General features: G+C 43.2%; 1 protein-coding gene across 5 annotated transcripts in view; it reads right to left on the reverse strand.

Annotated features, from left to right (window-relative positions):
- The window catches only part of TRIO (trio Rho guanine nucleotide exchange factor), a 751,422-nt gene that overhangs the window by 267,448 nt on the left and 469,213 nt on the right, over positions 1–14,761 (reverse strand). For all 5 annotated transcript variants that reach the window (XR_013277581.1, XM_077491869.1, XM_077491868.1 and 2 more), the window contains exon 31: positions 8,813–8,905. Coding sequence is in view for 4 of the 5 variants with exons in the window: in XM_077491869.1 (XP_077347995.1) it covers positions 8,813–8,905 (93 nt within the window). In the remaining variant the exon portion in view is untranslated. The remainder of the gene's footprint in view (positions 1–8,812; positions 8,906–14,761) is intronic.

Raw genomic sequence — 14,761 nt, forward strand, 5'->3', positions numbered from 1 at the left:
GAATCGCGTGCTTGGCATACATAGATAAATAAGCTAGCTGTGCGCCAGAATGTTCTGTGCGTGCCTGGTCCTGGCGAACGGGCGTGGCTGTGTTCGCAAATTACGCAAATCTTCATATGCCCAGATAAAGGTTACGGCGCATGTGCGGCGAAACCGTGTGCGCCATGAACGTTAAACGAATAAACCGCTGAGCCCAGCGGCACGCTTGCGAATGCACGTACACCATGGCGAACCAAGGCGAAATGGCGCACCATCGTACAGGTAAAAAAGAGCCACACACAAGGGCACACAGGTGTCCAGCCTCTGGCTAGCTTGACTGATTGTTACAATCACTGGGACACAATAAAAGGGTTTCACTTACCCGTCCAGGCGTAGGGCAGCTTGGAAACTAAGAGCCCAATCTTCACCCATAATGGCGGGTTCCTGTCACTTGAGGACCTTCAAGGACTGGGTACCCTTTTCATGTTTAGGGTCCACTCCCTTGGACCTGTATAGCACCCTGCAGGAATGCCTTAGGGCTGTGGTGTCGAAGATTGCACTCCGCAGGGTCCAGCACCCGGAGGCCGCATTACAGGCAAAACCTTGCAGGATCTTGAGTTTTCTTTGTGAGGCTCAGGTACCATTTATCTAAGCATATAGAGCCTGTGTCAAATTGATCCGATTGATCAATCCCTTGATTGATTTAAGTATCGTTTGTGGGACTAGAGACCCGGAGCTCAGAGAGCTCAAAAAACCGTGCCACCACCTTGCAGACACTGGTAAAAAACTGAAGTATTATTATTATTATACACGATTTATATAGCGCCAACAGTTTATGCAGTGCTTTACAATGTATAGGAGGGACAACACAATTACAGTAAAGTTCAATACAAAAAGTACAGGAGGGCCCTGCTCGTAGAGCTTACATTCTAAAGGGGAGGTGGTACAAAAGGTAATAGCTGCAGAGAATGATTTAATGGGGGTGGCTTGGGGACAGTTAGCTAGCAGAGCTAGCGAGCAGGAGGTCCTGGGAGGAGCAGAGACGATGATTTAGGTGATATCTGAAGATGAGGTTGGTGATGAAGCTGGGGGTGATGTTGTGGATGGCCTTGTATGTTATGTTTAGTATTTTGAATTTTACACGGTGGGCTAGGGGAAGCCAGTGAAGGGATTGGCAGAGAGAAGCAGCAGTCATGGATCGGTTAGTGAGGTGCATTAGTCCATGTATTAGTCAGTGTCCATTCATCCGGAGTATAACCCAGCAGGCAATGAATATTAACCTAGCTCTGTGTCCCACAATGTATGAAATAGAAAGGACTAGTTTGCCGCCCGCCATTCTTCTTTTTTTCCCTCATGCCTTAACGCACCAGTGAAGAGCAAGCAGTACTTGTACCCACCTCTGTCTCAGTGCAGTATCCGGTCTCTTTCAGCGCAAAGTCCCAGCGTTCAGGCTGCTAAATGTGCTAAATAGCCTGGGAGGCCCTTCTGTGGATCTTAATGGGGCTCCTGCAGCGTTTCCTCTTTAGGAACAAAATCTGCCTTTAAAAATTGGTGACCATTGTGGAATATGGGGGGCCAGCTATACTTTCTATTTCTAGGCCCTTGTGCCATACAGGGTGGCCTATGTCTCCCTTTATATCTCTCACTGCCTTTGCCATTTGTTTTTCCTCTCTCCTCCAGCAGTGGCTCATTTCCATTCACATTACCCTGCCCAGTGGGGACTCTGTTCCTTGCTGCCCGTGGCAACCCAACTCTGTATTTCTAGGCTAGGGGTGCACTCGGTGACGTCTTCGGAGTGCACAGACTTGCGCATGCATGCTGGCAAGCTGGGCACCATTTTAGCTGAGGGCAAATTGTGCTTAATTGACATTAGTGCAGGAAAAAGTACTAAAAGAGATGGTGGGCTATGGCAGGACCCTTGACCATGGCTCCAGCCTGTCTCTTTTCTGCTCCCTCCTGCAGGTATGGAACATGTATGCGTATATATATATATATATATATATATATATATATATATATATATATATATATATATATATATATATATATCACACACACATATATACAGTACATACACTGTATATATACACACACACACACACACACAATAGCTCAAAAAAGTGAGTACAACCCTCACATTTTTGTAAATATTTTATTATATATTTTCATGTGACAACACTGAAGAAATGACACTTTGCTACAAAGTAAAGTAGTGAGTGCACAGCTTGTATAACAGTGTAGATTTGCTGTCCCCATTTGCTGTTCTGGTGGCATTCATAGTTCCCTCACTAAACTGTAGCTCCCCAGTGGCGGCAGCACTCATGGAGCCCCAGACCATGACACTCCCACCACCATGCTCGACTGTAGGCAAGACACACTTGTCTTAATACTCCTCACCTGGTTGTCGCCAAACACGCTTCACACCATCTGAACCAAGTTTAACTTGGTCTCATCAGACCACAGGACATGGTTCGAGTAATCCATGTCCTTAGTCTGCTTGTCATCATCAACAAACAGTTTGAGGGCTTTCTTGTGCATCATCTTTAGAAGAGGCTTCCTTCTGGGACAACAACAATGCACACCAGTTTGATTCAGCGTGCGGTCTGAGTGCTGACTGACCCCCCAAACCCTTCAACCTCTGCAGCAATGCCGGCAGCACTCATACCTCTATTAACCAAAGATAACCTCTGGATATGACGCAGAGTACGTACACTCAACTTCTTTGGTTGATCATGGCAAGGCCTGTTCTGAGTGGAACCTGTCCTGTTAAACAGCTGTATGGTCTTAACACTAACGAGTCACATGACACCAGGGAGGGAAAATGGCTAACTGGGCCCAATTTGGACATTTTCACTTAGGGGTATACTCACTTTTGTTGCCAGCAGCTTAGACATTAATGGCTGTGTGTTGAGTTATTTTGAGGGGACAGCAAATTTACACTGTTATACAAGCTGTACACTCACTAATTTACATTGTAACAAAGTGTAATTTCTTCAGTATTGTCACATGAAAATATATAATAAAATATTTACAAAAATGTGACGGGTGTACTCACTTTTGTGAGATACTGTATATATGTATACGTTTATGCGTGTAAATTTGTATATAGATGCTTTCATTTTTTTTTAAATAATAAAAAAAAAAACGAAAGGGGAATCCTTTTTTCTTGTAACTACTACTCCTCCTGTCACTTTTTCAGCTCTCCTTATCTCACCTGACCATCCCATTTCTCCGCAGATCATGAGTCAGTCACTGCCCATAAAAAGGCCCTCAACACCTAGGGTGGGGACCACCATATCGGTAAGTTTTCAGGTAGAAAGTGCCCTCTCATGCAGATTGCTTTGTTTGCTTCAGCCCACACCCTCAAAGATCAGAGCCAGGGAAAGGCGGACGTTCTTGAGAGCAGCATAGCTCGGATGCCGCTCCCACTCAAGAGAAAAGTTCCAAGGAAGATGTCTTAGCTCCTCTTCCCCAGAGCCAGCGCCCCAGCAAGAGTCCTGCAGATCCTGTGGCACAGAGTGCCTAAGCCAAAGAGGCTGGTGAGTAAAGACTGCCTGGGGGCATTTGCAGCTAACAGGTAACTCCAAATGTCTATTTATAATGGTGGCACAATATTCTGGTTTGAACTCACTTTTAACTACCCCGGCCAGGCAGCCCCCTCCTAGCTGCTAGCTAGTATAGCCACAAGAAGAGAAACCCAACACCTTGGCATGTGGTGCTCAACCACTCAGTTCTGCTAGCGGGGCAACCTGCAGATAATAGTAGCTCCTCTTCACCAGAGGAAGACCCGGAGCTGCTTGGTTTTTCCTTCGTGAAACTGTGTATCCAGGCAGTCATGACGGCCATTACATGGGTAAAAAGACAAAGTCATATTTACCCTTTCAAAATGGCAATCCTTTTTACATTTAGGGAAGAGATTTAAACCGAGGAATGGCAAAAGTCTGGAGAGGGTTTTTTCCTTTGATTGTCTACACAAGTTTTATCCTTGGCAGAAACTGGATATAGCATTGCTGAAATCCATGCCTTCAGTAAAGGCGGTGATAGTCCAATAATGAGGTGGCCAAGAGGGGCCTGCCATTTGGCAGTGGCCTTTACCTTGGTTACTAGTGGTTTAGGTTTCTGGTCCCAGGATACAGACACAGCAGTTGGGGAGGAAATCCATCAGGCTGATAATCAGTCCCTAGCCAAGATGAATGTGTCGGCAAACTTTACTGCAGAAGTGGCAAGAGTCTCAACCAGGTACCTGGCCAAGACAATTCTATACTAAGTCACGGCTAGGGGGACCCTATGGTTGAGACCCGGGCAATGTCTCCCTTTCTAGAAACAAAATTGGTGCAAGTCACTTTATGGCACAAGATCACCGTTTGGTAGAAAACTGGAGACAACCATATCGGAGGTGACAGGAGGCAAGTCTGATCTGCTCTGATAACACCGGAAAGAAAAAAGAAAAATACATTTTCTCTCCTAGCAAGTTCCGCTCCTCTAGGAGCAACCTTTCACAAGGTCCATAAATCAAAATCCTTGGGTATACCACAGGTACCTACTAGCCCTTTTGAAGAGCGCATGCCTAGAGACTCTTGAGGTAAGAGCCAGAGGGCGCACTTCATTGGTTTCTCGACAGCATGCTGTACAGATCCTTGGAGGAAATTATCAGGCACTCATGGTCACGTTGGCATATTCCTCACTGCTCCTCCTCCAGACCATTTCTCCCCCACGGAGCTGCCAAATCCACCGCAAAAGCGGATGGGCTTCTACAATATTTAGACACTTCAGACTCAGGGGGTCCTCCTCCTTGTCCCAGTCATGGGAGAGACTGCAGGACTTCTACCCAACCCTGTTTGTAGTTCATAGGGGACAGTGGCTAGCGTCCTTTTGCAGATCGAAAGAGGTCAAACCTTTTTGACCCTCTTATAGATCTTTAAGACTGAGTCCATTCAAACAGTACAACCAGATGGCTGGATTCTATTGCTGGATAACCAGGGTGCCTATCCTTACATCCCAAATTTATGTTTTTCCTTTTCTTTCCAAAATAAGTACATTTAGCGATCGGTTAGATACATATCCACTTTAACAGCCTACCTTTTGGCATAGACATATCTCTGAGAATGTTCACAAGGGTCTCAGTGCTGTGTCAGCTCAACTCAGAGACCAGAAGTTACCAGTCTTCTGGTCACAACGTTATGCATACCGATGATTTCTTTGGCGAATGGGCACCTTTGCCAGTTTCTACTATAATTCCTACTAGAACAGGTTCTAACACAGTTAAGAACATTGTCAGTATGAGTAGCGGGCCACAGTGATAAAAAGACCTTGAGGAAGTCAGCGCCCATTAAAACCTTTAGACAGGATCACTGTTACGAATATGTTGACAAGACAGCTTGGAAGGTGCACTGCGGGGGACTGTCGGTCAAGGCAAGCAGAGATCCTCAGCCAAGGAGGGTAGTTTTGAAAGTGCTGGAAGCTGCAATCTAGCCTATATATTTTTCTCCCAACAGCTCTCATGAGATTCCTCTTGAGGCTGTCAAGGGAGAACACGGTTGCCATGGACACTACTCTACACTGGCCATGAAGGCCTCAGTTTTTACTGGCCATTTACTTCAGGATACAGAAGGCAATTCCCCTCCTTATATGCAGACTGGGGCTGCAAGCAGGGTGCTAAAAGGGCAGTCTGAGAAACTCAGGTTGCTCCAGAGCGATCTCTACTTTCTTGAGTGCTAAAAGGCACTCTACTTACTTTACGTTTTCTCTGTACAGAGAGACATTGATCCTACCGCCCCTCCTGTGATAGTTCTATACTTCCTCTAGGCCAGATGGGACATGAGCCTTAGTCTATCATCATTGAGCTTGCAAGTATCAGCTATATTGGCCATAACAAGTTTAAATGGGCCAAGAATCCTTCAGTCTGCATTGCTTTTGAAGGAAGTTGTGAGGATTCGGTTACCAACTAAGAGAGTCTTTCCCAGTGAGATCTATTGGTGTTGCCGGATCTCATGTCAGCTCAACCGTTTGCTCCAACAGAGCAGCGGTTGGTTTGGGCCATTACCTACAAGGGAGTATCTATTACAAGAATTTTAAGCAGAAGGTTGTCTAAGATTCAAGCTCTTGCAGCTTTAAAAAAAAAAAAAAAACATTGTTTTTTTTTTTTTTTTTACACAGAAAGAGTAGTGCTGTATCTTGTATCAAAAATAGCAACAGCCCTCTATATAACAGACATCTGGGCATTACCTAATTTTCCAGAACATACGTTAAACCACCAGGGGGCCATCCATCCCTGTAGCAGATGTACTACACACCAGGTTGCTACCTCCGCAATGTTGTGCCACTTTTGTTGGGAAGAAATAGCTGCTCCTTTCTCCAGACTGATTGCAGTCTGGAGAAAGGAGCAGCTATTTCTTCCTAACAAAAGTGGCACAACATTGCGGAGGTAGCAACCTGGTGTGTAGTACATCTGCTACAGGGATGGATGGCCCCCTGGTGGTTTAACATATGTGCCCATACTACCGAGCGGTAAAGCACGAGAGTGGAAGACCCCCTGGTGGTGGACAATAGGACAAGCAGGAGATTTACCTAAATATGATGCGATTATGACAAAGGAGTGGAGGTGAGAGCCCAGATTGGGATTTCATTTATTATTCTCTTCTGCTTGCGGGAACCAGTTTCAGTGCTCCTTGCGTGGTTTATGATTCTAAGAGACCTACTTATATGGATCTATGAAATGGTGCATACTTTTCCTAATATTGTGGACTAATAGTAGTGATTTATTCCGTTTTGCCTACCAGCACTTATTACTTTATGACCCATACATTGTTTGATTTATACACACTTTCTGCGCAGGATCATTATGGACTTTATTTGATTTAGTATTATGTGAATGCTAATAGACTCTGCTGCATTTTCTTAGCACCTTAATTGCAATTTGCACGTGTATATTTATTTCATTTTATTGCCTTTGATATTCATCCAGTATAGTGCATGTTTACATTTTTTTATATATCAGCACTTTTATTATTTTTTATTCATCTATTTTTATCACATATTTGATATTCACTATTATATATCATATACGTAGGACAATTATATTTAGTTAGCGCAAAGGCTATTTTTACTATTATACCCATAAAGATACAATGCAAAATACTCTCTCCACATTCAGGTGCAGCTCAACAAATTAGAATATCAAAAAGTTAATTTCAATAATTCAATTCAAAAAGTTAAACTTGTAGATATTTATTGCACACAGAGTGATATATTTCAAGCATTTCTTTATTTTAATTTTGATGATTATGGCTTAAAGCTAGTGAAAACCCAAAATTCAGTATCTCAGGAAATTAGAATATTACAACAGAAGAATAAAAAAAAGGATCTTTAATACAGAAATGTTGGCTTATTGAAAAGTATGTCCATGTACAATATAGTATGCACTCAATATTTTGTCAGGGCTCTTTTTGCATGAATTACTGCACCAATACAGCGTGACATTGTGGCGATCAGCCTGTGGCACTGCTGATGTGGTATAGAAGCCCAGGTTGCTTTGATAGCGGGCATCAGCTTCCCTGCATAGTCAGGTCTCGGATCTCTGCTCTTCCTCTTGAAAATACCCCACAGATTCTCTATGGGGTTTAGGTCAGGTGAGTTTGCTGGCCAATCAAGCACAGTGATACCATGATCATAAAACCAGGTATTGGTATTTTAGCAGTGTGGGCAGGTGCCAAATCCTACTAAAACATAAAATCAGCATCTCCATAAAGCTGGTCAGCAGAGGGAAGCATGAAGTGGTAGAGGGCTTCACTGAATTTGGATGTGTTAAATACAGTGGACCAACACCAGCAGATGATCTGGCTCCCCAAATCATTGTTGACTATAGAAACTTCACACTGGACCTCATGTATTTTCAGGGTGCCAAAAATACTCCATTATTATCACTGTCCCAACTCCTGCAGGTCTTTCTATATGTGCAAGGTGGTGTGTATCCACCTCCTCATTAACACTTGTTGGCCTTTAGGAAATTCCAACACAGGGGCAGACTGACCATTGGGCCACTCGGGCACTGCCCGAGGGCCCCATCAGGGTTGCCAGCCTCAGTAAAACCAGGGACAGTATGTAAAAATCTGTGTTTTTTTTACATCTGTCTCTGAAATGTCCCTTACCGAAATCCTTTTGGTCTAAAAATCCCAAGATTATAGCTGCCCCACCTCTCCAGTACCTTCTCAGCCAATAGAAACACGTCTGTGTATACTGTGTAATTGTATACTGTGTGTGTGTGTATACTGTGTGGCCCCATAATATCAGATTGCCTAAGGGCCCCCATAATTTCCTACTGCCAGGGGGCCCCATGAGTTGTCAGTCCACCCCTGTTCCAACAATTAACTTTGAATTATGCACACCCATATGAGGCTCCAGCCATAATGCCATAATTCAGTACCATCACACACTATCAACAAGGTGCTCTTTCTAAAAAGCTGTGAGATAACTTCCCACATACAGACACAACCACCTTTTCATTTAACCCCAACTCTGAAAGAGAATATTCAGGAATACTAATAGCCCACTTGTGTGCAGAATGAAGCCAATTTTTCTACCATGCCAAAAAAAATAAATCAGTTTCCTTCATGCACCAAAGATTCCAACTCTCTTATTTTGCTTGACGGGCTTCTGGCAAATGCACATTTTAAAACATTGTTGCATTTTGCACTTCTGTTCTGGATATTTATTTTTGTAGTGCAAATAGTAATACAATTGCGAATGGTTGTAACATAGGAAAGTCCATATCAGCTCTCATAGTCCCTCTTCACAAATATCACCCTCCATTTGTTATCTGATCAATTTTTCTTACCATTTTACTTTTGACAAGTTCTTCAATAGCACTGACAAGTTCAGCTGCACTTGGAGTTTCAGAACTAGTAGGACGTACCAGTAAGCGAGGCATCTAACAGAAAATGAATAAAAAGCCAAATTAAAATGCAGAATACAAAAGTAAAACATTTTCTAATGCATTTTTGGTTAAAGGTGCAACATCTTGTACAATCTATATATGATCCTCCTGAAAAAGTTACATGATTGGGCTTGGGTGATGTCATCAAGTGGAGATGAACTATGAAGTGGCCTTTTATTAAAGGTGTATGTGTGCAGATTGCTGGTAGCCCTGCAAAAACTGTTTTAGAGGTGCTTGACATCCTTGGTGCACAAAGTTTAAGTGCATTTATACATGTAAGTGGAAATGTGTGAAATTGGTTTTAATAAATGTTTTTAAAGTGATAAGGCACTATGAGGTTATTAGGTTTCTCTTTACTCTGAGAATAGGCACCTTTTGGATTTGGAGGATCCCTTAAGGGGAAAACGAGCATGATTTGACCTGTTGCAAAACAAAGATTAAAAAGAGAAGATAAGAGCACATCTGACATTTGAGCACAAATCATAGTGGAAGAAAGAAACACGTACAGTGTTTAACTGCACAGTAGAGTGGAATAACAGACGCATTTTACATTTTGATTTTGATTTAAATGCACAGTATAAAGTGATGTAATTATCAAAGATACCCAGAAATATGTTTTCCATTATTTTCAGCATTATTGTAAAGGAGTGGTGTGGCACGGTTTTTCACATATACAGATGTATATTGGTGTTAAGAATGACACTAAGCGATTGCAGCAACTCTGAAGTCATACAGTATATAGGGCACTTATAGTTTAAGGTGTAACTGCATTGGAGTAAAAAGGGTTTGAACATCTTGTACGATACTTAACTTTTTCGCTGCCAGGCCCTGTGCTCTATCCTAACATTCAGGTGTCCAGACCATTTTTGCAATTTTTCCTTTGTTTTTTTTATTTTTCACTTATAGCTTTCAAAGTTTATGTACAATGTATATGGAAAAGCACTGTGTAAATTGACAGTGCTATACAAGTACCTTAAAGAATAATAAATTCTTATATTGGCTATAGTCGCCATCAGTAATCATATGTAAAATTCTGACCCAAGTTTATCAATGGGTACAAAAAAAAAAAGCTTTCAAAGTTTGGAAAAGACCCCCCCCCCAAATCATATATTTTCTTGCACATGACCAATAAAATAAAGGTGCTACTGATTTCTTAGGTCCAACGATATTTGCGCAAATGTTTATCAAACAATTTTTGCTAAAAATCCACTAAAATCATGATTAGCAGCTAAATAGACAGCAAATTTTACAAAATTCATACTAAATATAAAAGCTTAACCTGTATTAAGTAAATAACAAATATTTGTAATTTTTACAAATCAAACGTACGCAAAAATGTAAATATCCAAATTTCTCCAACAATCTGAAGGTTTTCATTTTTCCCTTACAGCTTTCAAAATTTGTAAAAGTCCCCCCCAAACAATACATTTTCTGAAAGCACATGACCAGTAGAATAGAAAGAAGGTGCTACTGATTTTTAAAGCAGCGCAATATTTGCGTAACTGTTTATCAAAACAATATTTTTTCGCTATAAATACACTAAAATCATTAATAGTGCACATAAACACAACCTTCCTGTTAAATTTCTACTGAAGCACCGTTCACATGTGGCATACTAAAGTGTATACCCTTAGAGGGCCATGTTTTTACCTGCACAGGGATTCACAGGTGTTCCATGTATCCCCCCTACTGGCAGTCCCATTTATGTCAATTGGGATGCAACAGCTGCACAGGCATAGCTGTTATTCCCAGTCGGACATCCGTGTGGGTGTAGGTACATGGCCCCAAACGCAGACAGTGTGAGATCAGGGACATGCATGCGGACCTACATGGATGTTTGTAGGCAAGCCCAATAAGACCACCCACTGTTCTCTATTAAGGCTGATGTAAATGGACACGTGCCCCTTTGCACCCGCCTGCATCTGATCCAGTCCAGTTTGCTAAAAACAGAGGGATGGTGATTCCATTCCCCATTCATCTAGCAGATCAGATTGGATGGAAATGGACAGGTGGTCCGTTTCCATCCGACCGCCTCATAGAGAATAGCAAGCTCTGTCCGCATCCATTCTGCAGCAGCAGAGCTGAATCGGACCTGTCATTCACCTGCTCAGCGGGGATCACAGACAAATCCGCCGCTGAGCAGGCGGCTTTGCTTGGCAGAGTTCGCACCATGTGAAAGGTGTCTTTACCAGGAGCATCTGGTCCATTAGCCTGAGGCTCTGATTGGCTTGAAAAAGGTTGGGATTGGGGCACAGAGCACTGCACCCTTTACCCACACACTTGAGACAATAGCAAATTATTATTCTTTGGTGAGATATCAGATGTCTAAACAGACCCACGTATCTCTCTTTTTGAGACAGAGAAAAGGACTGAAGTTAGTGCCTTTCTCTGTAGCACTTTACATGAATGACTGAAGAATCTGTATAGAGATTCCATTTATTCATAAAATGACAGTCTGATATACTTTAACACTCGCACTTACAATGATCAGCTGTCAGTTTATATATAGCAGCAGTCACTGCCTATATCCATTGTACGGGGGGGGGGTTGGTAAACACATGCTTAACAAGCCCTAACTTCACCTGCACAGCTCCCCCCCCCCCCCCATGATAGAGATGGAGAAGTGGAGGGAGGGAAACAGGGATGCATTGGAGGTGTGGCTAACCAACTGGCGGGGGTCCCCCTTAAGCCCCATGCAGCACCTGAAGTCGGCAGGAGCGGCAGAGGAGGGATTCCGGCTAATGATGGTGGCTGCAGGGGTCCGGTTAAAGGGGGATTGGACTGGGTCGGGGGGTGGGGGAATCAGTGATGGGGGCAAGAAGTGGGGTGAAGGGGATAGGAGAGTGTGGGGGCAGTTTTAGTTGGAAAGGAGCGGCAGAGGGTGGAGAAGCAGGGGGCAGGGAAGCAGCGGCATGGGCGGGGGGGCATATTAGGGGTTAATAACTGATCAGCGGGTTGTAATTTGCTGATCAGAGTGATAGAATTGTTCAGCAGCGTCTGCTGAACAATTCTGATATAAGCTTATGGTCATTGAAGCTTATAGGAGAGGGGGAAACGAGGTCCGTATGCACTTTGCCACCTGCTCTGCAGCCATTTTTTAGGTCAGTACGGCGTACAGGCAGTGAAAAGGTGTATTTGATTATTTTTTGCCATCTGTGTCCTGTTAGGAAGATTTACCTTCACTTTCTGTCCAGAATGTCTCAAAAATAAAACTGGAGTTGAGAGGAAATCTCCCTAATAAGTTTAGACCTTACATACACTATAAAGAGAAACTTCAGCTAACAGTACCCCCCCCCCCCCCCCAACAACAACACCCAAAGATTTTTTTAAAACAAGCAAACCCAATCCACTTTGCCATCATTGGGCTGGCTCCTCACTGGATTGCCTAGGCAATGGCATTAAGCTGATTCCTTCCTATTCCTCCATTTTTTTCACCAACTTCTAGCCTCTGTTAGATTCCATCACAGCTCTTACGGCATCCTAGAGATTTGCCACCCTATCCTGGATTGGTCTTGCCAGTTAGAGTCCCCGCATTTTACCTTCACCTGCTCTAGAAAAGAATCCTACTTCATTCCCCAGGAGCTCCTGGCACCATTTCCTTTATATAATCCTCCCTCAGTTCTAGAAATACCCCATCCTTGCTGTCCTATGTATGTATCTAAATGGGAGCAAGACCTATCCCCTACTGACTTGGCAGATTGAAGTAAAGCCAGGTCCAGTATTGCAAAGTGCTCCTTTAATATGACCACTCTGGAGGCAAACTATAAGGTGCTTCTCTTGGATCCCAGCCCGCGTCACCAAATCAAACTCATTCTACAATGACAGATGTTTCTGGGGATGCAGCCAACGGGAAGACGAACTTCATATCTTGTGGTTCTGCTCGTGTCTAGTGGGATTTTGGTCAAGGGTCTTTGGACTGTTCACCCTCATCCATGTGTCTATTCACAAAGACACTAAATTAGCACTTCTCCATCCAAGGCCTCTTCTCCCACCAACAGAAGCTGGCCATGTATTTTTTATTTTTTTGTTCCATAAAGGTCATCTATTTATAGCTGTTAAATGCGCTATAGCCAGGGCCTGGAAAAAAACAGCTGTTTCGTTTGCGGTGATGAGGAGCATTCTGAAGACTCTCAAGGTGTGGACCCTGGATTGGTCTTACGCTCTCCCTACTCTACAGCCGACCCAGTCTGGGCCTGTTTAATTGACCCTAATCATCTCCCAGCCTGGGAGAACTTTCTCCTTCTGCCTCTGTCTCCTTTTCTTCCATTGTCTTCCCTTTCATCTTTCTCTTCTGCCCCTCTTTTTATTTACCACTCCTCTTTTTCTCCATCTTGACTAAATCACCAGCCTAAGATTAGTTTTCATAAACTTTTGTGGAATGCTCGACACTAAAGCCTGTGTGTCCTAAGGCCCAGGCACCCTGTGCTGACCAGTGGCCTTGGTCGGAGGGTTACTGTTGACCGACAGTATATCCTTTAAAACACATTTCACATGGGTGCTTTTTTCACATGGGTACTTTTTCACTCTGTTTTGAGCCCACTGTTGGTATGCCCTGCGTGAGAATGTAGCATTTGTATTCTTTTTATATTTATAAAATTTCAATAAAAATATTGTACAAACCAAAAAATATTTATATATACCTGTGCATTGCTAATGTGAAGTCAGTGCTGCCCAATGGCCACCATTATTCTGCTGCCCACACAGTTTACCACTCACGCCTCAAAATCTCCACTCTCTACCTCCAAGACTGCTTTTCTAGGTTCTCCTCCTATTTATCCAAGTGCACCTTCAGTGTCACCTCCTCTTCCTGTGGAGTCCAAAATGCTCTGCTCTAAGAGCCCTTCTATTCTCCACTGTATACCTCTTGCTTGGTCAACTGATGACCTCACATGGCTTTGAATATTTTTTTTATGCTGTTACCATCCGATTAAATCTCTCTACTGCTTAGCTCACATTTTCAGTCACCTTGTTTAATACTAACCTGCTAATGGACCTATCAGTATGGATGACAAACTACTTCCCAAACTCAAGCATTTAAAACTGAGCTCATAAAATTTTCCAAATTCCAGGACTGGATCCATCGATCATATCTTATGTGGTCTTCAGTTTCAGGCAAATGCGAAATTCCCCAGAATGTGCCTTTTTGACCCTTGCAGCCAGAAAATTGAGATGCAATGGACGTCAGTATTACTGGGCAAAGGGGGCTGCCCCAAAAAAGCCCACCATCAGGCCCAGGACCATCAAAGCACAGGGTGGGTCAATTCCTAGAGTCAGAGCCTTCTCCTTGGTGATCTGGGCTGAATACCAGAGGAGAAGTACTATGAGCAATGAATCTGTTCCAGATCTGATTTCTGAAGGTTCAATATCCACCCAAACTTCTGCAGGGTTTAAAGGGTCTGCCGAACATTGGCTAACATGGCCTGTGCCAACTATACCCACAGAAAGGGGTAGTCCAGGTATCTCACCACGGGAATTCACCACGAGCAAAGCAGAGGAGCCAGTATCTGAGATACAATGGACAGCCCAAAAAGAAGGGACATAAACTAGTAGTGTTGCCTGTCCACAGCAAAACACAGAAAGCACTGAAATACAGCACATAAATATAGGGAAATGTAGGTAGGCATCCTTGATTTCTATAAAGGCCGGAAAATCCCCCTGGTGTAAGGGAAGCAATGACTGATCTCGCAGATTCCATATGAAATTTTTCCATTACTACTGTACTGAGAAACTTCAAATTCAGAATGAGACATATGCTCGCTCTGGCATGGTGAATATATTTGAGTGGAAATTCTGAAACCTTTACAAGTCCAGGGATATTACTTCCAGACTCAATAGCTGCACCACGGTAGC

Source organism: Lithobates pipiens, unplaced genomic scaffold (genome assembly GCF_037356315.1).
Source record: "Lithobates pipiens isolate NorthernLeopardFrog02 unplaced genomic scaffold, aLitPip1_a1.2 Scaffold_19, whole genome shotgun sequence".
Classification (NCBI taxonomy): domain Eukaryota; kingdom Metazoa; phylum Chordata; class Amphibia; order Anura; family Ranidae; genus Lithobates; species Lithobates pipiens.